Source organism: Macadamia integrifolia, chromosome 2 (assembly GCF_013358625.1).
Source record: "Macadamia integrifolia cultivar HAES 741 chromosome 2, SCU_Mint_v3, whole genome shotgun sequence".
In the NCBI taxonomy this organism is placed as follows: domain Eukaryota; kingdom Viridiplantae; phylum Streptophyta; class Magnoliopsida; order Proteales; family Proteaceae; genus Macadamia; species Macadamia integrifolia.
In genome coordinates this window covers 27421176-27448901 of record NC_056558.1, presented here as the reverse complement: position 1 = coordinate 27448901, position 27726 = coordinate 27421176, and the positions used below count along the sequence as shown (strand labels likewise).

At 38.0% G+C, this 27726-nt stretch overlaps 1 protein-coding gene across 3 annotated transcripts in view; it reads left to right on the top strand.

The window, feature by feature from the left end:
* LOC122060327 (cleavage stimulation factor subunit 77) overlaps positions 1–27726 on the top strand; it is a 62500-nt gene that overhangs the window by 11972 nt on the left and 22802 nt on the right. For all 3 annotated transcript variants that reach the window (XM_042623466.1, XM_042623465.1, XM_042623464.1), the window contains exons 10-18: positions 2369–2432; positions 6157–6277; positions 6512–6570; positions 6675–6743; positions 7273–7413; positions 10414–10478; positions 10587–10683; positions 11233–11292; positions 15587–15739. In XM_042623466.1, the coding sequence (XP_042479400.1) occupies positions 2369–2432; positions 6157–6277; positions 6512–6570; positions 6675–6743; positions 7273–7413; positions 10414–10478; positions 10587–10683; positions 11233–11292; positions 15587–15739 (829 nt within the window). The remainder of the gene's footprint in view (positions 1–2368; positions 2433–6156; positions 6278–6511; positions 6571–6674; positions 6744–7272; positions 7414–10413; positions 10479–10586; positions 10684–11232; positions 11293–15586; positions 15740–27726) is intronic.

The following is a 27726-nucleotide window of genomic DNA, read 5'->3' as shown; positions in this document are numbered from 1 at the left end:
CCGAAAAAAAAAAAAAAAAGGTGGGGTGGGGTAAAAAAACAAAATTTCTAGCCCTTGAAACCTAGGTTTTGATTTTCCTAGAGAAAGAGGTTTTGGTCAAAACCTGGAAAGGTTTGGTTAAGTTTCGGTTTTGGATAGGTCGTAACTGAAACCTAGAACCTTGGATGGAGGGATAGTTTTGTCAGTGTCGCAAAATAGCCTTCAGTGGTAGCAGTCCTTCCTAGTCATAATTAAACATACCCACATAATATTTCCAAATAGACTTTTGCAAGTTCAGATTGAAGAAATGAGTTGGGTAGACGTACTTCACTTTTACACACTACCTTCTAATTTAAGCCTCTTTTTGGGAGCACATCAAAAGTTGAAACTCTGTTCATTACAGGGGAATCGATCACCTCTACTCTGGAATCTAACCTTCACTGATGTGCAACGAAACCCACAATGAAAGCAGTCCTTTATGCTTCAATAAGGCTGCACAATGGAAGCAGTCCTTTAATTTCTCCTCCTTGTGAGTTCTTTTGGTCTTTTCGCCCCCCTCACATTCCATGCATATCAATGTATCAAAACTCTGTACACAAGCCAAAGAAACAGTAAAACAGAATCACTTTAATATGACATAAGAAATAACAGAACTATCTGCCCAACAAACAAGTCATTTACCCAGGTCAGTTGGACAATGAGTCCAAGGTGATGCCTAGGCAACCAAGCCAGGTGCCTTTCGCACATTAAAGTTGAAGCACACCTAGGGGATTGAAAAACATGTGCTGCCTAGGCAACGGCTTGACATTTATGCTTTTGACCAAGATGATGAAGATTGAAGACCTTGCAAATCTTAGTTTGATTTGGAAAGTTGTGGCTATAATAGTGGCAGAGCATCACTAGGGGTTGATTTTTAGCTTTGTGTCATGGTTTAGTTAAGAGTGCTAAAGTTTATTAGTACTCGTGCATTACTGCATTTCAACTGTTGGATTTCATGGATCGAATTTCATTAATCTTCCAGTGAGTTACAATCTATCAACTTGAAGTGTGATTGCCTTAAAGACTGTTTTTCCTCTTCTTCTTTTCCCTGAAGCCCTTATGATCACGTGCTACTTAATAGTTAATACAAATAGATTCCATCAACTATGCCCTATTAAATCAAAAGCCTAATTTCCTAACTTTGTGTTCTAGCTAGTTCTGAGTTTCCCTTGATCTGTAGTAAATATTCCTTCTGATCATAGTTCTAAATCTTGGCCGACTTTCGTCCGTAATTTCCCTGTTTTGAGCATGATTGAAACAGAACCATGGGTCGAATTGATAATGTTGCTGGTTTCAATGATAATCGCACATTTCGGTAGCTTCGATCAGTTGTGACCAATTTTGATAAGTTTTGGATACGACCAGTTTCGGTAGTATTGACCAGTTTTGACCAGCCCATGACATGTCGAATTTTACCCCAAAAGTACCTGGTTTTCAACCCATATTTCGGTTTTGAGCTGGGTCGAAACCTGCCTCGAGATCAAAATTCTTATCCTTGCTTCTGATAATTAACCCTTTTACTCCTCAACTCAATCCTGCTCCTCCGTAAACCTTTACATCAAAATACTAATCCTCATATTTTCTGAGGGCCCATTTGTAATTTATTCTACGAAGTGAATATTGAGTCAGATTTGGTTCTCTGGAGTGATTCTATGCAAAGTTGCATTTTGCTAAATTTGATTCTTTAAAAAAATTCTTTAACTTTCTGCCCTTTAGGGGTTGTTTTCTTTGTGTCGAAGAATAACTTCTGCATGTTTTGTTGGGATCATTTATAGTTGCATTGTATTATTGTATGAGTTGTGTCCAAGAATCAAATTTCTTCCAACGCGAATCGCTCCAGAAAATTAGCATTTATACCAAATGCAATGTAATTCCCTATTTTTTAGGATCCTTCATCAAAAGTATGGATTTTTGTTTAGTAGCGTGTGAGTAGCTTGCTAGTCTTGCATCTCTTCCCTTACTACATGTATAGTAAGTTTTTATATTCATGATCATTGCATTTAATTAATATGTTACCCCAAAAAAAGGAAATGGAAAACGAAGAGTGATGTTAAGACATGAAAACCCAGTATCTTTTCTTTATTCACATTATGCAACTTATTTTCTTTTGGCAAAAGGTTTTATGCACGCTGTGTACGTACACGATCGTGCCTTGAACCATTGGGTGAGGGGGACATGTTACAAGTCTGCCCCCCCACCCCTATCTAACGGTTGAAACTTGAAAGGCACGATCGTGTCCTTTTCTTTTAGAGTCGATGGATTGCTTCAGATATCACATTTATAGTTATGAAGTTTACCTGTAAGTTGTAATTATCTAGCTTTTTACTCATTACGTCTTCGTGCTTTTCAGAGGGAATCCCCAAAGGATAGACAGTGCGTCCTCCAATAGACGAATTGCCTTTACTTATGAGCAGGTGACAGTTGCTTTTGGTTTTTCCTGTGTCATTTACTCTGACCTATAAACAATGAAGAAAATTTTCTATACCGTTTGGACATTATTGAGCAAAGTTTAGTAAGGTTGAAGTAATGATCAAGAAGAATTTGAATTTATTTTGGTATTTTCAACTTTACTAAAATTCTTGGGTCAATATAAGGCGTTTCAGTTAGCCAGTTACTTTACGGACAGTTTGGTTTGTTGTCTTTAGGTGGGGAGCATAGTTGTCACGGCGCCAAGGGGAACCAAGGCGGTGGAGGGTTGTCTAAGCGCTTAGGCGAGAAGGCGCCCGCCTTAAGGAGAACAAGGCGAACAAGTGTTATTTTTTATTTTTCCTATTTTCTAACATTATTTAGTAAGTTATATATACCTTGTATCATAAAAAATCAAGATTAAGCCACATCAAGCCATTAAAAATCAACATTTAGCCACGTCAAATCATAAAAAATTAACATTAGGTCATATTAAGTTATAAAAAATCAACATTTAGAGAAATGCTCTTATTCTATAATAAGTTTGACTGGTCAAATGATTTTATTTTTACATGAGACTTTTTGTATTAGTTATAACTTATAACATAAAACCAACTTTCTAACAAATTTAAGATTACTTAAATCTGAGTTGCAATGACAAAGTTATGCTTTAGTCAAACTTATTTTTAAGTGCGCGAATACTGTTAAAATCGCCTAAATGAAAATAATTTTATGAATATCAAAACAAAATATTATTTTACCGGATTTTTGATTTTTAGCAATGTTTTAACATGATAGAATTTATAAAATTTTCATAATTAAGAAAAACCCCAGCATTTAAAAGTTGAAAATCGTCCCTATAACCAAAGTCCAGTTTTTGTTCTTAGACTAGGGGGTTGACTTTTTATCCTTTTGGAATTTGATTTTTAAACTATTTTTATTGGATTCATATAGGGGGTATTTGCTTATTTATGAATAATATCTTAAGTGAATGATATTTGGCATAAATAAGTGCCGAAACACAAGGCGACATGCAGTGCAACAAGGCGGCTGTCGCCTAGGCCCCAGGCAAACCGCCTGGACGCCTAGTCGTCGTTTAGGCGACTCCTTGACAACTATGGCGGAGAGTTAATGTTTTATGACTTAGTTATTATCTAGTTTGGTTCTTTGGTGATGTTTCTGTGTCTTAGTCTTTACTGGGGGCCTATGCTATATTGTGACTTGGTGCTTTGCTGGGTTGGGTACTTGGGTTTACATTAACTAAGGTTGTTTGTGAATGAGAAGGAAGATATGTTTGTAATTATGCTGTGAGACATAGAGTGGCCATTTACTAGATACTAAAATTGTGGCTTATAGTGCAACAGTGGAAGTGACTTGGTGAATATCATTAAATTGGTGACAGAATTGATGGAGGAACCATGGTGTTATGTGCAGTTCATGAAGCTTGTTTGGAAGTTGTCTTCCCACTTGAACATTGATTTCTCGTGGCAACCAAGATGCCCTAAAAGGTTATGAGCTGGCAAAAAAGGTGGTTAGTTTGTGGCTTTTGAATCAGTGCTAATCATCTGTATTGGATTTGAGGTAATACGTGGTGTGCTGATCCCTTTTAGCAGGGCTATATTATTATGTACTGTACCGGTATGTCTTACTGATTTTCCATCCGCAAAGTTGTTGTCTATTGGAAGTTAAACAAAAATTGTGATTTGTTGGGCAGAAGAAGTAGGTTTTGCATCCAAGTTACAAGAGATTGATTGTCTGAGAGGGCAGAAGAAGTAGGTTCCTGCTTTCATGTTACAAGAGTGATTGATTGTCGAGAAAGAAATCATGTTTACAACTGGAGGAGATGGATAAAGTCAATGATAAAGAAAGATTTGTCTAGGGTTGTTAATAGGGGGATGTATTATGATTGCAGAAGTATTTGGTTTTTTTCGAACTTGCATTAAATTGGGCGGTAAATTAGAAGGTTCTGCCACCAATTTGCAAATTTGTTCTACCAAGTTGCTGATTTTAGGATGAAGTGATGAATGTAAAATCACATTGGTCACTTAAGGGTTGAGAATGAGCTTGTATTGTATGTGTAGAACCTATTGACATTAAGCTTTAAATATTTATGCAAAACTTAACCTATTCAATAATGTGGCAAGATCTTCTTGGGCTTCTTTTGGCTGAAATTATTATCTGAAGAAAATACAGAGTAAGTTTGCAATGAATGTTGGAAGAAGAAGAAGTCTTTCCAAGTTTGTGACTGAAGGTTATGAAAAGTCAAAAGTCTGCAAGCACAACTGGCCTGATTTAGTGAAAGTTCTTCATCAATTTTGACACAAGAATGACATTATATGTGGGGTCCAATAACATATGTAAGAAAAGGGAAGAGGTGAGAGAGATCGATACCCAATCACAGATGGGTTTCAGATTATCTGTCAGCTAAAAGGATTTCAGCAACCAACGACTTAGGGCTAGGGTCTCCTAGGCTGGGGGAACTCTCTTCCAAAACCTTAGTAAGAAAGGAGTAGAGGTGTGAGAGAGAGAGAGATCGATGGGGTTCTAGTAGCCTTCTTAAACCAGCAAGTACCGCAGATACAGGAAAGGGGAAAAGAGCCAGTACGATGGATTAGGAAGAAGAAAGGAAGAGAGGTAATAAGAAGGGAGAGAGAGAGGTAGGGAATAGGGATCGAAGAACCTAGTCACATGCAACTCACAGCCTTGAGGTAAGTTTCAAATTTCAACTCATTATTCAACTCTGTGTATTTCATTGGGTAACATCCAATATGTAGACAAAAAAGAATATTCCTAACTCTATCTAAAAATAGAAACTGTAGTAAACTTGGTGACTTACCTCAAACAATGAAATCAACCTATCTAAAACTTAGCAGAAGTCGCCTTGGCTTTTCAAAACAGACAGGTGGCCTTTCAAATAGGAGGACGGAAAGTATCAGGTCCTGTTGGTTACCCTGCAATGTTCTTTCATAATTATTGGGACATTCTGGGAGAAGATATCCATATAAAAAATTACAAAATAATCCTAATCACATGGCTTGGTTTGAGTAAAAGTTGGTTCAATGATGAGCCAGATCCACCTTCCTCTCTATGATCTGCATCAGTTTCCAAGGGCAAATCCAAGGTTTCCACTATTCTTGACCCACCTATTAAGAGAGTGGAGACAATGTTGAGATGGTGGAAGCCTAGGTACTTGTTTTTGGGAGGGTGGCTCATGTCATACAAAATAGTTTTCTGTTGTGCTTGTGTCTATCCTTCTAGCTCCAGTTTTGCATTTAGGTCTTTAGGAAAGCTGAAAGCTAGAGAAAACTGTTGGGAATTTGTTGTGATATGAGGTGGATGCACATGAGAAGAAATAGAATTTCATTTGGCTAACTCGAAGCAGGTTTCTCTATTGATTAGAGCGGATTGGAGAAATAGGATCCATGCAGCCAATCAATTTAGTTGGGATAAGGCAGAGTTGTAGTTGTTTGTTGAAGCAGGTTTCTCTATCTCTCTGATCTATTCTGGTGTATTCAAGCACACTTAATGCAGATCTTTTATTTATGTCCTTATGGTCTATGAACATTCCCACTAATATCTGCTTTAAATTTTACTGGAATGAAACCAAGTTGTCTTTCTTGTTTTGTTCTTACAAATGTGTCTTGGAGTTTTTCTTTGTGGTACTTGTTGCTGTCTGTTGTTGTGCAGAGCTTTAGTCATGGTTTGCTTACAACTTTATCTGTTGTTGTGCAGTGTCTTATGTATTTATATCATTATCCTGACATATGGTATGACTATGCTACATGGCATGCGAAAAGTAGTTCTCTAGATTCTGCAATCAAAGTGTTTCAGCGGGCTTTGAAGGCTCTTCCTGGTATTCTTGTTTCTTCTTCCTTCCCCCCATTTGACTACTTCTAATCATTTCATTCTTCTATTAATTTTCACTCACATGTTTTATCGGGCCATTTTTAAGAATAACACTTTTATTTAAGAGGAGTCAAGTCTTATTATTCCTTGTTGATGCAAAGCAGTTGAGTTGGACCATTCCCTGCCACTGGTAAGGGCAAACCGCAAAAGTTACTTGTTTCTTACCCCTTCTTTATTCTAGATTCTGAGGTGCTAAGGTTTGCTTTTGCGGAGCTGGAAGAAACTCATGGAGCAATTCAGGTGCAAAGTGTGATATATATATATATATATATACACACATACATATTCCTGCTTTATATTGTACTTTGCTATTGTAAACTCATTGATGTTTGGTTGTGATGCAGCCTGCAAAGAAAATATATGAGAGCCTCTTGAGTAATGCTGTCAATGCAACAGCATTGGCACACATACAAGTAAGCAACATTTTCTGTTTGACAGTGGGTATTTTGCCTGTGGGTAATTACTGTTGACAAGTTTAAACTGGATCATGGTGGAGAAAGTCTGTCAAGTACTGAATGTGGATAGAAGGCACCATGAGAGTATGAGTGTCCTTAATGTTTATATTCTTGATTTCAAGAATTAAGATCAGGATTAGATCATGGATCTTCCCGGTCAATCTTGATCTGATTCTGGTTGGATCGGTTGATGCACTGCTAAGAAATGAGAACAAGCCAATGAACTGGCAGTCGGCAGTCCACTATGTATTACTCATTAAATTGGTTTTTCCATCTTGATTGGGATCTGGAAATTTCATCTTACGATTGGTAGGTCAATATAGTTTGCTCGAGGTTGCACTCCTCTCATTGCAGTCAAGACTTTGTTCTCGACCTTTGGTGTGAGATGTCACTATGTCAGACATTGTTGTGCTTTAAAATCCAAGTTCACTTACAATTTCGAGTTTGTAATTGCTTATCTCCTTGGAGAATGCTGTTGGTTCTGCAGTTTATTCGCTTTTTAAGAAGAACTGAAGGTGTTGAAGCAGCTCGCAAGTACTTCTTAGATGCCCGCAAATCTCCAAACTGCACATATCATGTCTATGTTGCTTATGCAATGATGGCATTTTGTCTTGACAAAGATTCAAAGGTTGGTAGTTTCAATTGGATGTCTTGTCCTTTGAAGGCTTAATATCAAAGTATGTAACAAGAATGCACTATTTTTTAGTGGTAGCTATTGCGTTTTAGAAAAATTGTACTGATACTGCTATATAATTTTACAGTGACACTACAGACCAATCTAACAGTGGTATGGTGTATGCTAGTGTAATTCATTAGATGAATGAGTTGACATAGGAAAGAAAATAAAGGAAACTGAAACATTGATGGAGCGTGCTATTGAGAACAATGGAGGAGTGATATGCTGTTAGCAAGATGCAACTTGCTGATTAAGGGACAAGGTTTCAAATTTAGATAGAACAGCCCATTTCCCATGTGGTTGAAACCAAAATAATTCATTAAAATGTGCGAAATTCACTCAAAATGTAGGAACATGTGGCTTTAATATTTGCAAAGAAACTTTAGGGGATGCTTGCATTGGCACATAAATATTCACCAAGGATATTGAAACTGTAGAAAACAATACAGAAAGGTTTTTTGGTTTTGAAGCCATGTAATAGTGTATTCTGTAGGCTCTAAGTCTTTCGACCAATATAAGTTATACACAAATATAAGACACATATCTCACACATTCACTTACGACAATAAAACCATTATATGATATGATGTACTATATTTTATCACATAAATTTCCTTAATTATCTATGTTTCAACAATTGTATTAAAAAATTTTTGTTTTTACTGAAATGTACAAAACTGAGATGTTGATTTCTTTAATTCACATAAAATATTCTTCAAATGCTCTTGTTGGTCTGTGAGTAGAATGCCATAAGTGAGTAATGTAAATGCAGTTCCAAAAGAGTCAAAATAGAACTGACTGGCAGAACCGGTATCACTAAAACTGAGTGTGACAAAATCAAATACAATAAACCAGATTCTATGAAGAAGATGGAGAAGAGCACGATAGAGATTGAGAAGAGGAGAGTGGGTGAACACAATAGGAGCGGAATAGAATGCCTGTATCATGGTCAGCCTCTCCCTTATCTTAATCAAGCAACCAACTCTTAGTAGGAAATCAGTAAGAGTCTAATTACAACCAAAGACTAACTAAAGTAAATAACGACGACCAACTTAGACTATGACTCAAATTAGACTTCTCGCACTCTCTCTCTCTCTCTCTATATATATATATATATCAGAAGGCTCCAGCTTGGATCAACAAGAATAGATATTAATAGCAGAACCAGTCTTGAACATATATAGCAGTCGTAGATGTCAATGAGCATAGAGATAACTTCGTTCGTAGGTCCCCAAGAAAAGCCTTGTCGCCGATGCCTAGGTGACATACACTTTTGACAACTATGGTTTCAGTGACCCAAGGCATTGGAGGGGGCAGAAATGTCAAGGCAACCAAGGAGCCCTTCTAGCAACAGGATCCACTTTGGTGTTGGCAACAAATAAATAAATAAATAAAGTAGGAAGAAGTTTTCTTTAAAAAGCTGAGATTTTTGGGTTTTGTCAGCCTTTGTATCGAGTATATTGGTGCTGCTGTATCTATCTGTATCAGTACCATATTGGCCTGTATCAGCATCATGTGGTCCTTATTGGTTCTGTATCAAATGGACATGGCCAATCTCGATATGTGTCAAACCGATACGTCCGATACGTATTGATACATGATACCATGATTTTCAATGTTTATCATAAATTACCTCATGTTTACATGGTTACATTGATTGGAAAATATCGGTTTCAGGCCTTAGCAATGGCTTATTTCAAATTTTTGGTCTTAACAACATGAAAATTGTTCCAACTCCTCTCTATATTGGCCTGTATCTTCTAACTAAGTCACATCTCACATATAATTAGTCTTGTTGAATTCTGGCAGTTGGAGTAGAGAGGCACTCCCAGCAAATCATAAATACATCTTCTTAGTTCTTACTAAATTTTGTTTCATGAATATTCTATTTTTTACCTTTAAATTTTTTTTTAATCCCAAAGATTCCCTTTGTGGTTGCATTTGTAACTATGGTTTTAAGTATCGGTCTGTATCATCCATTACCATACACTATTTAAAGAAAATGAAGTGTATCCTAATGTATCGATACGATACACACCAATACACCAGCGATACACATCGATACATACGCATTGATATGTACTGATACTTAACATATGTACTAGAGAACCCATTTTAACTTTCGAAACAAAACCTATACTTCTCATTGGCGGTACTTAAGTTTCCAAAATTTGAAGCACAACTGCACAATTGATCTCCCTTTCGTTTCTTGGACTTGGGGCTTTAAATCATTCATCGAATATGATTTAAAATCTACAATCAAACTGATATTTAGAGGATTAAAGCATAAAAAAACTATCCATTGAAGCTAAACATAGCACATAACATGTAAGTTGAAAAAACCTGAATATTTTTCGCATAACTTTGTTTTACTTCTGTTTTTTGCCATGTTTGAGTAGATTTAGGTAAAGCAAACTAAAACATTGCATCAAACATGAATTATTGCATCAATTTGTTCATAGATTTTTTAAATTTCTCATAAAGTCAATAATAGATTATTACTACATGTAAGAAACCTCATTCTTTATAACAATTTCAATTGAATTCACTTTTCTCAATATGGTGTTCTCCATTTTAGTGTTTGTGCATGATAGATGTTATATAATGCTTGTTTATACTTTTTTTTTTTTTTAGTGCAAAAGTGTATTTCCATGTGTATCTTGTCCATTTCTTTGCGTATCTCCAATAAGTCTCTTAAAATTACCCGACCCTATACGGTGACCGGTACCGATACTCAAATCCTTAGTTGTAACTACACATTGAACTAAAATTATGTCATTAGTAGATGAAATACATTATACATCTACATCGTCGACTCTTGGTGTGCTCACTGAGTAATTACCTATTTTCGTTTCATGGTATTATTTGAAGTTATATAACTACTGTTTATTCTGTTAGTTATGATAACTAAAAGCTTCAAAATGATCACCATTGGGATTATTTAATGTGCAGGTTGCACACAATGTTTTCGAAGCAGGATTGAAGAGATTTATGCATGAACCTGGCTACATTCTTGAGTAAGTATATTTCGTGTTTCTGCATTATTCTGAAGATAACTGGTTAACCATATACAATATGGCCTTGTTGCATATATGTGATAACTCTGTGCCGACATGAAATTACAGATATGCAGATTTCTTGTGCCGCTTAAATGATGATAGAAATATCCGTGCCTTATTTGAGCGAGCTTTGAGCTCACTTCCTCCAGAAGAATCTGTAGAGGTAAGGTCTTTACATTCTGGTTGGGTAGTATGTTGGATGACTCCTTTTTCTCGACTTAGATTATATGCATCATCAGCCCTTGGGTTTCGGTGTGGACCATTTTGTTAACCTTGATGGAGCTCACAGTAATCGATTGATTTCATTGACTTTTGGGGCAGGACATACCAAGGATGTTTTGATATATATAATATATATTTCTCTTTCAAGTATATTTATTAAAATATTTTACCCAACGTTAATTGGAATAGCTGACCCAAATGGAGTTCAATTGTCCTCAGGCCGCTCCCCTGGTGTGCTATCAAATGGTTCCCTGTTATTTCTTTGCTCACCCAAGATAGACAGGAAATAATGTGATAAATTTCGGACTTTTTTTAGTCTCTATTCTATAGCCTAGTCGTTTTTTTAGAACCTCTACCCCACCCCCACCGGAAAAAAGAAAAAAGAAAAAAGAAAAAAAAAAGGTCAGCTTCAGTCATTACTGTTTTAGATGCATTTTATTTTTTGTTTACTCTGTTTTTCCGTGTTCTTTTGGTATTATTTCTTGTTTAGGTTTGGAAGAGGTTTGCCCAATTTGAGCAAACATATGGAGATCTGGCTAGCATGTTAAAGGTATTTATTAGTTTTGTTCTTTGTGTGTTTCTTGCTTGTAAATCCCATTGATGGCTGTGCTCTTTCCATAGTGAAAAGTTTATCATTGGACCACCTGCATTTAGTACTTATCTCACCTCTATTTATGTAAGTTCTTAGCAATTGTATATATTTTCTTACAACAAGGTTTTTATTAATTAGTTAAAACAACCTTTTTGAAAAATTTTCTCTTGATTTTGTGTTTTTTTTTTGGTATCTCTATGTTACTGTTGGTGTTGATGCTACAGAGCTGTTTCAATACTTGGGTGGCCAGTGATGCTATTTCCCACCTGAAAGAAGAGGGAAAGAAACTATTATAGAACTTTTGACTTCATATTTTGGGAAAGAATCCAATCATTGACCTTTTTAGTCATTTGTCTTTCCCCCTCCCTTGTTTTGGTGGCCATTGAAATATTGTATCAATTGTTTGACAACTTTGCAAAAGCAAGTTATCTACTCTTTTGGAAAATCTTCTTACCAACTCCTAGGACAATTTTAAATTTAACCTAATTATGCAATCAGAAGATGGTGCAAGAAGAACGTGGGTCATCATCAAAGCCGGGATTTCATAGAGGGAAAATGGTAAAGGCCTCCTAAAAGCAGGCATATGGGGTCCCATTGGCCATGGATTTTTATGCTGCTTCCAGAAAGAAGGCACAGCTCGGTTGTTAATTTATTTTGATCTAGTCCCAGAAAATTAATGAACAAAAAAAACCCAAAGATGCGGGACTTCATTGGCTGACAGAAGTTTTATGAGCTTCCAGGAAGAAGAAACAGCTCATTTGTTTGTTTACAATGTCCTACTCTAAGACATGGTATTGCTCATTTGTTTCGTGTGCTACCAGGAAGAAGGTGCTCAGTTCATTTATTGTCACCTAGTCCAAGACAAAATAAGCGAACAAAGCCCACAGATTTTTTATTTTTTTTGGGGGGGGGTCTTTATTAGCGAACAGAAGTTTTACGTTCTTCCAGGAAGAAGAAACAGCTCATGTGTACGCCTACTGGGACCTACCCCAAGACATATGATGCACTATTGTGGATGCTTCAATGTGCGTTAGGTTAGGACAAGTAAGGTGGAACCATGATTTATTTTGTGGTTTTATGAGTCATTTGGAGGAAGAAAAAAGGAAAATTCTTCAGGAACTGGTTCTGAGGTCTTTGGAAAGAAAAGAAATGAATATTCAAAAGGAAGTCAAGGACTTGGGAGTGATATAAAGTCCATCCTGTAAAGTTATTCTTTTAGAGCATTATATATGTATACAACATCAAAGCATGAATATACGTAGAAATTAAATAGTTTAAAAAAGTGCAAGTCTTAATTAAATTGTTTAGAGGACCAATTGTGATGCTTCATAGAATGTACTTATTAGAAAACAAATCCCTAAACACTGTGTTTGTTTCACTGTAAATTTTTTTATGGGATTTGTTGAAAACCAATACAAATTTGTGCGAGATTAGAGAAGGGGAAAAGGCTGTACTTAAATGCAATACTAGAAAACGACTTCCTTAATTGTAATGATCAATTGGCTGCCAGCAGTTTTTTGTGGTGGTCAATCTATTGTTGTCAATGAAATGCGAGTTCAGAGGTACCTAGTGTGTTTCATGCTATTAGCTATATCAGCTATAGCCATGAGGAGAACCATGAAAAGGAAATTGTGGAATGGAACAATATACTAATAAAGAGTACTTGCACTTTTTCGAACTATTCTATTTCAGTTCTACACTACAGGGCACCAGTTATTTATTGGGTGCAGATATGGAGTTGGATGGTGCGAGTTGGAATTTTAAGGATGTTAGAATTCTTTATGTTGTGGGATTTTGGAAGAATATTATGAAGAATATGGAAATTCTGTGTCTCATTAGCTACAAATGTGGGGAGATGTGTAGAAATCGAACCCTAACCCTAAACTAGGATTTGAAACTGGATTCTGTTTGGTTTATGGATAGACTAATTAGAAATAGAAAAATGAAAACAGAATATGGTGAGACTTGAACAGAAACAGAAAGAATTTGCTGGTACTAGAACCAAAACGGTAAAGAAAACTTGCTGGGAAAACTGACTATTGCAGCTGGAACAGTGTATAAAGGTTCTGACCTGATATGTGTGATCCAGATTCCAGACAACTAGTATTGGTAAAAACCTAGAAGAGGGAAGAAGATAAATCTGGGTATCCTCACAAAGTGACATTAGGAATTTTCACCATAGGCTGTAAGCAGTCCATCTTATCCTTATGCCCCATGGCCCATGAATCACAAGACTTAAAAGAAAAGCAGTCCATATATGTATGGCAACAGAATTTTATTCAAGCAATACAGATGATTCTAAATAGAGGACATAGTGATACATAGTGGTATAAAGAGAAAAGATAGCGTCAATTCAAAGGGCACGAAATGCTCCCAAAAATTAAAATCTTATCTGCTGAGTATAAAGGAATGTCTTCCCCAATACAAAGTCTAGGCTGACAACCCCTTGCATTGCTAACTCATCAGCAAGATCATTGGAATTAGACTGCCTTTGAAAGATAAAATCCATCGGGGCTATTAGGTCTCAAGGGGTCTTGTCAGCTGTGCACGACACCATGACTCGTCCTCCTTCCCTATCAGCCTGACTATATTGGTAGAATCACCTTCGGTGATTGCTTGATTCCATCCACTTGAAATCAGAAACTGCACCCTAGTTCTCATCGCCTTGGAAACCTATACATTACACTCGAAAACAATTCAAAGATAGAAACTTTAACCTTGACCTTCTAGTTCACATGGGACTCTAAAACAGAAAATTGAAAATAAAATAAGCTTAAACTATTCTACCATCTGTAGGGAACTAGAATAGGAACTTAAATAAGAATCAAGCTGGCCCAGAACTACTATGAAATGGAAAATAGAGACAAAATCTCTAAATTCTTTTTCTTGACTATTGCCCATAATATAGGCCCATTAAAGAAGCCACTACAGAGAAATCCCAAAAATTATTTTGGCTATAACAAGCTTGTTATGTGCACTTTGCTTGCATTAGAAATGGGTGTCACCTGAGGTTTGGGAGGATGTATGAGGCATAGTTGTTACGGCATCTAGGCTAACCAAGCCGTTGGAGGGGGACGCAAGGTGGCACCAATAAGGCGACCAAGTTGGCCAAAACACCCGCATAGGCTACCCAGGCGACACTAGTTGTCAAGGCGGATGCCAAGGCGGTCACCTAAGCGACGCCTTGACAACTATGATATGGGGCTGGTGAGGTTCCCCTATCTTTAGCCTTTCCAAGACTGGATGATTTAGTGGTAGGAAAAAATGGTCATATTGCAGCTGTACTTGGTAGTATGTAATGGAAATCTTGACTGCAATTGGTGCTTAGAGGGAACCTATTGGACTGGAAGGTTAATAGTGACTTTGAAATGCTATTGCAGACACTTTATGGGGATAATGGACTGCAGGTTACAGAAAAATGGCGTAAAGGGTCTGTTTCCTGGGCCTGCTCATAGAGAAAGAGATGTAATCTGGGAGTACAGAGCTTCTTACAATGGAGGCACTCAAGTCACAGGGGTTTTATGCTGGCAATAAATGACATATGGGCAGTTAAAATTGGATTTGATTGGTCCCTGTTTTTGTCCTATGATTGTGTTCAGTTGATGTGGAGATAATTTGTTGGTATATCCTACTTTGATTGGATTCCTCCCTCCCAACTGAAATTGCTTTTTACAGCATTGCCTGATCGAGATTTAAATTCAAGAACTGCTGGATTGTGGAGGCTGCTTCCATTTGGAATTTGTTGGGGCTTATGGAAGGAAAGGAATAGGAGGCTATATGGTGGAAATCTGGAAATTGTCTCAGATTATTTGATGTCATTGGCTCTTTTATTATGCGATGGGCTCTGTATACAGAAAGAGTTTCAGGGGTGAGAAATGGATAGTGGTTATCCACAATATTCATGCTGAGAAGTTCTCTGTATTGTTCTGTACTCTTGTGTAATTTTTTTTTTTTTATTGCCAACCAGATACATTATATATATATATATATATATATAAAATACAGAGAACAGAACAATACAGAGAACTTCTCTGTATTGTTCTGTATAATGTATCTGGTTGGCAATAAAAAAAAATTACACAAGAGTACAGAACAATACAGAGAACTTCTGAGCAGGAATATTGTGTAAATATATATATATATATATTTTAATCAATAAAATTTTCATTTCTAGGTCTATTACTATTCTTTCCTCAATATATGGTTTTAGAGGCCTGGTTTTATACCTTTCTCTCTATTTTGCTTTGTATAGGTAGAGCAAAGGAGGAAGGAGGCTCTTTCTAGAACAGGTGATGATGGATCATCAGCATTGGAGGGCTCCTTGCATGATGTTGTTTCACGATATAGTTTCATGGATCTCTGGCCATGCTCATCTAAGGATTTGGATCATTTGGCAAGACAAGAGGTACCTCTGTTCTTATTCACCTTATTTATCCTTAAAAAAATAGAAAATTAGCAGGAAAATAAAATATGCTCAGAAACTAGCCAGGTTCGTTTGTCTCATCAAACTGTGACGAATTTGAAAATACAACAAAGCCCTATCCCAACTTAATGGGGTCGGCGTGGTGCATTTGACAATGTTTATTCAGAAACCAGAATACTGCTTGCAAGATTACTTGTTATTTTTCTATCTAGTTATACTTCCCGTTATTTTGGTTGGCTACCTCATTATGTACCAACTTGTTCAGTAAATTCCCCTTCTTGAAAAATCTGTATATCCTCTTCATTTTTTAACTATTCGGTCTGATCATTTGAGTTGGTAATGGTAATAAAGATAATAACGAATAAAAAGGAATTAATGGCTTGAACCGTATATCAAATGGCCCCTGTTATTTTTCTTCTGTACTCCGATATTCAAAACTAGTGCAGAAGATGTATTTACTGTGGTTTTCCTAGACATTCTAGTTACGTCTCTCCTTTGTGATGAGAGGTTCTGGGGATGAATGGTCCAAAACTAACTATAAATGCAATTTACTATATAAAAAAGAAGTATGTTGCCATTTGTAATTTCTTTGTATACTTCCACTTTGGGTCCTTGCAAATTCATCAGGAGAGTTGGCCATATCTCTGTTGGTATAAAAAAATCTGAGCTCTTTGCACCTACGCACTATAAGATTGCAAGTCTCCTGGAGGCCATGATCAGTGGAATATGTTCGTATGAGCTGCCTATTTGAAGATCAGTTTTGGATGACAGATTCAAACCCCGGTTGAGAAATCTCATTGTTATAATTTTGATGGATGTTCTTCAAGCAACTTTAGGGTTTCTAGATTTGGGGGGAAAGAATGACCTTGGAAGGATTGTGGAGGTTAGTTGGGCCCCAATTGATCAGAGCAGTTCAATCAGGTTGTCTAAATTCCCAAGGTCAGCAAATGATGCGGTAGATGATTTAGCCAAGCAAGGTGTTGTGCACTTTAGATTATGTTTTGGGTGCACTATATCCTTGTGAGGTTGTAGCTTGTTGCTTTCATCTATTTTTTCACTTTCTCCTTTTCCGTTTGTTTTGTGTGGAGCTTTGGCTGCTTCCCTTGTACTGTTCCATTACCCATTTTAATGATATTTGGAATTCGTTCCCCTTCCAACTTGGTCTTCCTTAATCGAGGATCAGAGTACTTGGGCCTGGAAAAAGGATCTCAAATAGCCTTTCTTTTGTAGTTAGGGGTTTTGTTCGCTAGTCCCGCTCCTCTAGTTCAAGTAGTTCAAGGTTTAATCTAGCTTAGTGAATCGATTTCAGGCTAAAGCCTGCATCCCCTTCATCCCTTGCTTCTTTGAAAGTGCTTTCGTTTCCTTCCTTATCAGAGAGGGCCCTGCTCCCTAAGAGGCTTATTGAAAAACGCTTTTTGAGGGTTGTGCTGAAAGGAGGAAGGTCCTGAAGTTTTTTATTATTAAGGCTATGGTTTTTTGGCAAGAGAATAAGGAAAGAAAAGTTTTCAGAAAACAAAAAAATTCTGGGTGTTTGTTTGGCAAGAGGGGAAAATAAGATTCTTGTCTTGGAACTTTAAGAAATCTCTCTCTCCACTCTAAGAATTTTTCTCCAAAAAAAAAAAAAAAAAACCATGATTTTGCATACTTTTAAAGCGAATTATGTTTTTAGGACTTCTTTTCTTCCCTATGACAACAAAACACCTAGTATGAGGAAATTTCGGCTTTCTATGTATTCATCCAAATCAGCTGATAAGACTTCTTGGCTAAATCACTTAAACACAAAATGTTTGAACAAAAATTCGTCACTAGATAAGACTTCTGAAAATAATGTAGGGGACACATTTTTTCTCCGGGAGCATGCCCTTGCGCCCAGACACAAGGGGGTTGAGAAATGACCACCTTGCCTATGTGCGCTCTCATTGGTTGGGGTGCTGGCACAGGGGCCACCCTCCTGGACAGAAATCATTTTCCCAATAATATAATTCAATATATTTGTGCAAACTTTATCTAAAGATTCTAAACAAACCACCTCATTATGATAAGTCATCTCGGTGTTGCCGATCAAACACAACAATGAAAAGCCCAATCAGCACTAGGATAGATATCTCTCAATTCAAATTCAATCGGGCTAACACTTGACACAGAGGGTTAGAATGACCTTTCTGATATTGTGGCTACTAAGGGACAGATATCTGTCTTACAAAATTAAGGTGCTGTATTTTTTTTTATTTGGGGGGGGTGAATAAATAAATTCATTACCAAGAGAGAAGGAAAAAATTTACAGCCCCCCGGGGGGGGAAGGGAAAGGAAAACAAAGGCTCCAAACTTCAAGAGAGATCTGGGTTCCTGATCACATATCGAGGGAGGTCCCAGGAAGAAACAATGTGACAATTTCTAGGGGATGGGGGACAAGATAAAGGGACTTTCAAAATCTTAGCTTTTACATAAAAAAAGATGGAGTTCCAAATCTTTCCAAGCGGACAGGAGTTAGAGTTCCATTTCCTATGATTTCTCTCCATCCAAATTTGGTTGAGGGCTGCACAGAAAGCGAGCTTGGCCATGAGGTTGCAAATGGTCTTCCCTTGGAAAGTCATATCCATCCAAATCCACTCCCTCTAGAAATGAAGGATTCTTCTACTAACCGGGCCAGCATTTGGAGAGAACCATTTTCCAAATAGAGGAAGAAACCGGGCAGTCGAAAAAGAGATGGTTAATATCTTCAGGGTTGGATCCACAAAGGTAGCAAACTGGCGAGACAGGGATTCTTCATTGTAATAGAAAGCTCTGCGTGGGGAGGCATCTCATAAAGACCCTCCAAGCCGTGAAGCTCTGCCTAGGGATATGGTGCTTGAACCAGACAAGTTTGTGCCAAAAGGCAGAGAAGCCATGAATTATGACAGAGTCCCAAGCAGCGTTGGCACTAAAACAACTATTCTGGGAATGGTTCCAAACAATAGTGTCCTTCCTTCCTTGGCCGACGAAGGAGAGAGCGGGCGGAGAGTTCCAGGCATCTGCGAGCTGATCTGATCCGGGGGAAGGAGGGTCTTAGACACCAGACAAGATAATGGAAGAGACCATGGCTAGCTTTGGGAGTCCAGAACTATAGATGGACCGGGCACTGATAGCCAGAGAGAGAGTCCTCATTGGGTGCCATGGATCAAGCCAGAGAAATGTGGTGGATCCATCCCCAATATAGAAGGAGATGGCTCTGGAAGCTAAATCTCTGAAGGACATGATCTAACGCCAAACCCAAGAGGCATTCGAGGAGATTTTCACCCCTCCAAAAGGAGTCAGCCTTGAGGAGATTTGAGTAAACCCAGTCTACCCAAATGCTCTTTTTCTTGTCAACAATTTTCCAAATGAGCTTCAGGATTCCTGCAGAATTGACATCTTTGATTCGCCTCAGACCCATGCCTCCTTCCTTTCTGGGAAGACAATAGCAGCCCAATTGAGCGGGCGGAGAAATCTAGAGGACTCACACTTTTTCCAGAGGAATGAGGCAAAAATGAATTCCAGCTTAGAGATTATGGACTTAGGCAATCCAAAAATTCCAGACCAGTAGATGTAAGAGGCTTGGAGAACAAATCTGATAAGCTCTAACCGGCCAGCAAATGATAGCAACTTTCCTTTCCACAGTTGGAGGCATTTCCTGAAGATCAAGCATGGGAGAGCAGTGATGGGTAGTAAGGCGAGTTGGAACAAGAGGCAACCCCAGATACTTGACAGGAAGAGATCCTAGATCAAAATCAGTCTTCTCCATAAAAAGCACTTTTGTATCATCTGAGATCCCTGCCAAGAAGATGAGAGATTTCCCCTGGTTATTCTGGAGGCCTGACATCGAGGAAAAGAGATCGATGCATTGCATGATAGTATCCAAGGAGAGGCCCTCAGCTTTGGAGAAGATCATCAAGTCGTCAGCAAATGCAAGGTGGGTCAGCTTTAAGGCCTTGCATTTTGGGATGGGGCCATGGGGAAATATGGTTTAGATCTGAAGCTGACTGCAAACTTTTGGAGAGGACTTCCATTAAGGTGCTGTATTGATGTAGTTAGGCGTGGGAAAATTTGGAATTAACTTAGTGTAGGGTGTGGTCAAGTTAGTAGGAAGATTGAATTTTTATTTCAGTTTCCAATTTAGGTTAGTTTCCATTTTAATTAGCTTCCAATGTTATGCTTTGATTTTTCTTTATATAGCCATGTAATGGAGATGATTTCAGATTGGAAGAATTGAAATTTGATTGAAGTTTTTTGGCTTGAAACCGTGGCTGCTGAGAGGCCTGCAAATCCCTCCTTCCTCCTTTGATCTTCTTTTCCTTCTTTCTTCTTCTTTCTTGTTTCCCTCTCTTATCTACTTCCCCTTGCTATCTCTTTCTTTACCTGAACATACTCTGTTTTGGGCGGTGTCTGCAAGCTAACAGATCTGAACCCAGCTCCTCACATCCTCAACTGTTGCAGCTGAGCTTTGGTATGCTTGACTCTTATGTAAGGGTGATTCAACCTAGAGAGTTTGGCAACCACTACTTGATGCAAATTAATTACCAAAATAGGCTTGTTTTATTAGGAATAAGCCTATGGTTGGGTTCCTATATGTTGGGCCTTTGATCCCATGTGTTTTGAATGTAATAGACCACTTTTATCGGCCTAAAAGAGGGGGCTCTAAGGTTGCATACGGACGGGATTACTAGTTTGTTTCCTTTTTATTAGTTTCATTTTTAAGTTGGGTTTAATTTAAGTTATTTTTATTTACTTAGGAGTCAAGTTATTAGTTGAGTCAAGTCATTAGTTTTTAGTTTCCTTTTTGAAAGTTTCATTTTTTAGTTTTTAGAAACTATTGTATTAGGAGAATATTTGGTTTCTTTCTTTAAGAAACCTTCTATTTTGTATTTCCCTCCCCCATCAACATTATAAATAAAGAGGAGTAGGCTCCTAAAGCTAAGAATGATTTTGATAAACAATTAATGGCTGCTACTATTGTCTTCTTCATGAGAACTTGCTGTGTGTTTGATCACAGTGAAGGGTTGGTGTTCGATCTGACGACTCCTTGCGGTGGGAAGCTCAGGAGGATCTTCTTCAAGTATTCTTATTCTTCTTCAAGGGTTTTGGTATTGATCATTGAATCAGTTGAGACTTTGTTAGTTTACCTACCCTAGTCTACATTAAGTGGTATTAGAGCATGGCATAGAACAACCCTATTATTGATATGATGGCTTCCATGATAGAGATGTTGATACAATTGAATCAACAAATGGTGTGAACAGATGAAAGTGTAGCTAGAATTCAGCGACGTGTTCGTGTCCCAGAATCATTCTTAGCTTTAGGAGCCTCCTCCTCTTTATTTATAATGTTGATGGGGGAGGGAAATACAAAATAGAAGGTTTCTTAAAAAAGGAGACCAAATATTCTCCTAATGCAATAGTTTCTAAAAACTAAAAAGGAAACTTTCAAAAAGGAAACTAATAACTAATGACTTGACTCAAGTAATAACTTGATTCCTAAGTAAATAAAAATTAACTTAAATTAAACCCAACTTAAGAAAGAAACTAATAAAATGGAAACAAACTAGTAATCCCGTATACAACCTTAGAGCCTCTTTTTTAAGCCCATAAAAGGGGTCTATTACACTCAAAACACATAGGATCAAAGGCCAAACATATATGGAACCCAACCGTAAACTTATTCCTAATAAAACAAGCTTATTTTGGTAATTAATCTGCATCAACTCTCCCCATCTTGAAAAAATTCGTCCTCAAATTTTGCAGTGATGAGGGGAAAACATGTGATTAGCAGCTTTAACCATTCCCAAACAAAATTTGGCTTGCTTGTATACTTTTAGAATGTAGCTTCAAGGCGTGGAGCTTTCTCTTCAAAGAACCATGATGGCATAACGAACTCTATATGCTTGACCTCTGAATCAATACCAACCGTGAATGTCTTGTGCATAGAGTTGTTAACATTGGTATCCTCTTCATCAAGGATTGAAGGAACAAACTCTTCCTTTTCATCATGAATCTCAAAGACTTGTTGTGGAGTGATCTCAACCATTACATCATCGTCCACGGCTTTAATATTGTCGACTCTGATCTTTTCAATATAAAACTCTTCAGTGAAATCTTTTAACTCTTGACCTTCTGTCTTTGAAGCTTCAAGAACTATCTCTTCATTTGTAACCTTGACTTCGGGTTCTTTCAGTTTAAATAGAGGTATTTTCACTTCCCATAGAGGCATTATAGGTACTATTAATGATTTTGGGTCACCAACACGTCGCTGAATTCTAGCTTAGCTTTCATCCGTTCGCACCATTTGTTGATTTAGTTGTATCAACATCTCCATTATGGAAGCCATCATATTAGCAATAGGGTTGTTCTATGCCAATGCTCTGATACCATTTAATGTAGACTAGGGTAGGTGAACTAACCAAGTCTCAACTGGTTCAATGATCAACACTAAACCCCTTGAAAGAAAACCTTGAAGAAGATCCTCCTGGGCTTCCCACCGCAAGGAGTCGTCAGATCGAACACCAACCCTTCACTGTGATCAGACACACAATAGGTTCTCACGAGGGAGACAGTACCAACAACATACTTTTTTTGTTCATAGAAATCGTTCTTAGCTTTAGGAGCCTCCTCCTCTTTAAGTTATTTTTATTTACTTAGGAGTCAAGTTATTAGTTGAGTCAAGTCATTAGTTGTTAGTTTCCTTTTTAGTTTTTAGAAACAATTGTATTAGGAGAATATTTGGTTTCCTTTTTTAAGGAACCTTCTATTTTGTAATTCCCTTCCTCATCAACGTTATAAATAAAGAGGAGGAGGCTCCTAAAGCTAAGAATGATTTTGATAAGCAAATTAATGGCTGCTGCTGTTGGCTTCTCCATGAAGAGTTTGTCTTGTGTTTGATCAAGGCTGATGGAATTGGTGTTTGATCCAATTGACTCTCTGCTGTGTGAAGCCCGAGAGGTTCTTCTTCTTCCTCCCTCAAGTATCCAAGGTACTACAGATTTGTCCAAGCCCTACAGGTATTAGAATCAATCACTCTCAATTCTGTTCAGAAAATCCTCTTATTTTCCTATTTGATCCCTTGCTACCTGAAACACTTTCAGCTATCCTTTGTGGCTGAAAATTGGATCGAACCTGCCTCCCACCTAGTACTACCTTCTATCCAAACCTGGTCCAATTCTGACCAGCCAATTGGGTGATATTAGAAATCTCCCCAATTTTGAATTCTATTGACCTATTCTGCCCAGATTTGACATCAATAGACCTGCCTTGATTTCTGTTGGTTTCTTTGGGTGTTGGATCATATTATCAGCTGGATTTAGTCCTCTTAGAGTCCCTGTTAAGGCCCTATTATCTATTGTTAATTTTGTTCACAGATTTTTAACAGTTCTGTAATCGATTGGCTGTTATCATAGTTGTCACGGTGTCAAATTGATCCAAGGCGGTGGAGGGGTGGCTAATAGATTTGATGATGAATCGCCAGTTTTGGTGTTGCCATGGTGGTTAAATCGCTCATGTGTCATTTTTTATTTTTTCTATTTTCTAAAATTATTTAGTATGCTACTTTTTTATTTTCCCTATTTTTTAAAGTTATTTAGCATGATACAAGCCTAGAATATATACCCTATAACATATAAAACAAACATGAAGTAACATCAAATCATCAGAAAATCAATATAGCCATATCACGTCATCAAATTGACTTATACAGTTATACATCAAGTCATCACTCATCAAGTCATAAAAAATCAACATGTACATCACACAAAAGTAAAAAGTAAAAGGCTAACCTGTGACTGAAGCTTGAAAGCAATAATTAGAAGTGAGTGAGCAACCTAAACAAAGTAAAAGGTATATATGTCAATATATCATAAATGAATCAGAGATATATATTTGGAAACCTAAGAATAGATCAAACGATAAGATAAGTGGATAACTTATTAAGCTATTAAGGACTTACTAAAGCAATGAAGCTTGATAGCAAATGAACTCAACATAGAATAAAAAAAGAAAACTTAACTAATCATCCAAGTTCAAAGTTCAAGTTAGTTTAAACAATACATAAAATCCAAACACTCAAACAGTCAAACACAAATAACTTAATCATCATAATCATCCAACAAATTAGATGATTCCTCCGGAAAAAAAGAAAATTAGAGGAAAAACCAAGTTCTCTTTTCAGTGTCCCAAAAAAAATAAAAATGGAAAACATGGCGATTCCTCCGGAAAAAGAAAATTAGAGGAAAAACCAAGTTCTCTGCTTGTTATGTCTGTGGAAAAGATGGACATTTTGCAAAAAATTGTCCTCTGTCTCGAAAGAAAGACAAGGTTCTGCACATGCTATCTTCTCTTCACCAGGAAGATCTTCAAGATGCTGACCTTGAATCTTTATATTCTCTTGATGAAACTCCTACAGATCTCTCTTTTTACAATAGATTTCCTTGATACAGACTCAGACCCAGAGTCTTCCCTCTCCGAGTCCGAGGAATCTGATCCCCTCTACCAGGTAATACCTCTTCTTCCCCCTACCCGTCCAATTGCTCTGCCTCCTTTCTTACAAAGTCAACCAGTATCCCTTCCCCATGTCTCTGTCACAATACTTCCTGAACCTTATGCCAGACTCATAAACCTTATTGCCTTCCTTGACACTGGAGCTGCTAGTACAATCCTGAACCCAAAGGTCCTCCCTAAACCGTTTTGGAAACCTCAGGATCCTCCTCTTCCTTTCCTTGTAGCTAATGGTGAAATCTCCCACATCACCCTTGTGTCTAGACAACCCATAAAAATCCAACTTCTTCCAACTTTCTCCATAACCCATACAGTCCTAGGAACCCATTTTCCAGGCAAAGACCTTATCATCGGGTTTGATATTCTTCGTCATCTTCCACTCCGATGGACACCTCAGCTTCTCCCTTGGGCCCCTATTTCTAACTTATTTCTTGCAGGAACTTCCCTCTTTGAAGAAATTAAGGCACATATTCTCTCCACCTCTTGTGCAGAATCTCATTTGGAATTTCTTACAAAGTGTTCTCGCCCGTTATGGCAGAACCCTGACTTCTTCATTACACTGCCTTTCAAGAAAAATGAGGATGTCAATGCGACAAAAGCCAGCCATCCAAACCTTAATCCGGAACATCTTTCCTTAGCTATTCAAGAGATTCAACAACTTCAGTCTGAAGGACTTCTGGAACATACCTTCTCCCCATGGGCATGCCAGGCATTTTATGTTAACAAAAGAACAGAACAAATTCAAGGAAAGTTGAGAATGGTGATTAATTATCGTCCTTTAAATTTCTTTTTGGCTGATGAAAAGTGCCCTCTCCCAACACGTCCAGCTTTACTTCTCCAATTAGCCTATGCCACTGTGTTCTCCAAGTTTGACCTCAAAGCAGGATTTTGGCAACTTGGAATTGTTCCTGAAGACAGACCAAAGACAGCTTTTTGCATTCCAGGCTACCATATGCAATGGACAGTCATGCCTTTTGGTCTCAAAACAACCCCCTCTATCTTCCAGAGAGCTATGATGAAGATCTTTGCTCCCATCCAAGACCATGCGCTTGTATATATTGATGATATTCTTCTCTTCTCCAACACAGAAGCAGCACATCTTCAGCTTCTCCAACACTTTCATCAAATTGTTCAACAATATGGTCTTATGCTCTCCCCCAAGAAGATACAAATTGGCGTCCCTTCTATTGATTTTTTTGGTGTTACTATTTCCAAAGGACAATATCATCTGCAACCACATATTGCAACTTCTTTGCAGCTATTTCCAGATGGTCCTCTCACCAAAAATCAAGTTCAACAATTTCTTGGGATAGTCAACTATATGACGGAGTTTCTTCCACAATAGATCATTCATACTGCCTTGCTCCATCAACTTTTGCGTAAGAATGCTCCTCCATGGTCTGCTGCTCACACAACAGCTATACAGGCTTTAAAGAAACTCTCTGAGCACCTCCCCACACTTCAAATCCCCTCCACTGGAAAAAGAATCTTACAAACAGATGCCAGTGACATTCACTGGGGTGCAGTTCTTCTTGAAGAACAACCTTCTACAGCTGCAAGAACTATTTGTGGATACAAAAGTGGATCCTTCAAACCCTCTGAAACTCATTATCACTCTACATTTAAAGAGATCCTAGCAGTCAAAAGAGGCATCGAGAAGTTCCAATTCCATTTAATTGGCCATCAGTTCCTAGTCGAACTCGACATGTCCAGTTTCCCACGGATGCTTGAATTTCGACAAAAACATCTCCCTCAGGCACAACTTCTCAGATGGGCTCAGTGGTTCTCCCAATGGTCTTTTGATGTTAAACACATTAAAGGAAAAGACAATGTTTTGGCAGATTTCCTCTCCCGACGACCAACCTCAACCTTTGCCATTATCCCTTTACTTTTCCCCATAACCCCTGGAGCCTCCACCTCTCAGTCTCCCCCATCACCAGGACATAACCTTTATTGTTCCCTTCCTCCAACCCTTCCCTTAGAAATCCTCCAGGACCTCACTTTGAGAACAGTCCTTTCATACAGCAGGTCTACAGCCTTCCGACTCCTTGAAGTTTCTCTTCGAAGACATGGACTCCCCATCTCAGGACTTTGTTTTCATCCTGACTATCATTTCCTCACCATGTTTACCTTCACTTCTCCTGCTGAAATCTCAGAATTTCCTCTCATCTACAAGTGCATATTTTGGCACCTCTGTTCTACCCACACCATCGCCCTTAATTTTCCCCTTCTTACCCTTCGTTGGTTTTTAGGTCGATGGACAGATCCTCTTCACCACAATCATCCTCTTTACAACCATCCCCAACGGGTTAATCCTATCCTACAGTTTCTCCAGTTATTCGCCCCACCAGAACATTGGCTTACCCTATTATCTGGCTATCTCCCTTCCTCTGATGACCCATATCCAGATATTCCCCATATCATAATTCTCTTTCACCGACCCCCTGTCATCCATCAAACCTTTGATCCAAATCAACGACCCTGCCATCACATTTAATATGTGTCTGATTTCCATATCTATGGCATCAAGCCATATGATCCTTACCACACTCGTTTCGGCCATCGGGATGAATGGAGAAGATTTATTTCCACTATGTGTCGAGTCAATGACACTACCACAACAAGTACCGACTCCACTCCTTGACCCTTTAGATAAGGCGTGGGATCTCCATCAATCCGGTCACCTCACTGATCCTCAAATCGAGCGCCTCCTTGATGCTCACAACGAATGGCTCATTGATCATGCTACTTTCTATCCAGCCAGCAGCACTGACAGTTCTGATACCAACTAGGGTTATCTTCTTGTATATTGTGTAAAAGTAACGTGTGCTTTAATAATGTATTGTCTTCTTTGTACTATTTGCTTTTGTACTATTTGCTTTTATACTTTTGTACTATTTGCTTTTATGTGTCGGTAACCATATGAGCTGGAATCCAATGTAATCCAATGTACTCTTTTCCCTATAAAAGGGCTCAAGATTAATGAAGATGGATCATCGAATCCTTGTGTGAAAATCTCTCTCTAAAAATGGTATCAGAGCTCTCTCTCTAAAAATCGATGATCAACCATCCCCAACAGGTTAATCCTATCCTACAGTTTCTCCAGTTATTCGCCCCACCCGAACATTGGCTTACTCTATTATCTGGCTATCTCCCTTCCTCTGATGACCCATATCCAGATATTCCCCATATCATAATTCTCTTTCACCGACCCCCTGTCATCCATCAAACCTTTGATCCAAATCAACGACCCTGCCATCACATTTAATATGTGTCTGATTTCCATATCTATGGCATCAAGCCATATGATCCTTACCACACTCGTTTCGGCCATCGGGATGAATGGAGAAGATTTATTTCCACTATGTGTCGAGTCAATGACACTACCACAACAAGTACCGACTCCACTCCTTGACCCTTTAGATAAGGCGTGGGATCTCCATCAATCCGGTCACCTCACTGATCCTCAAA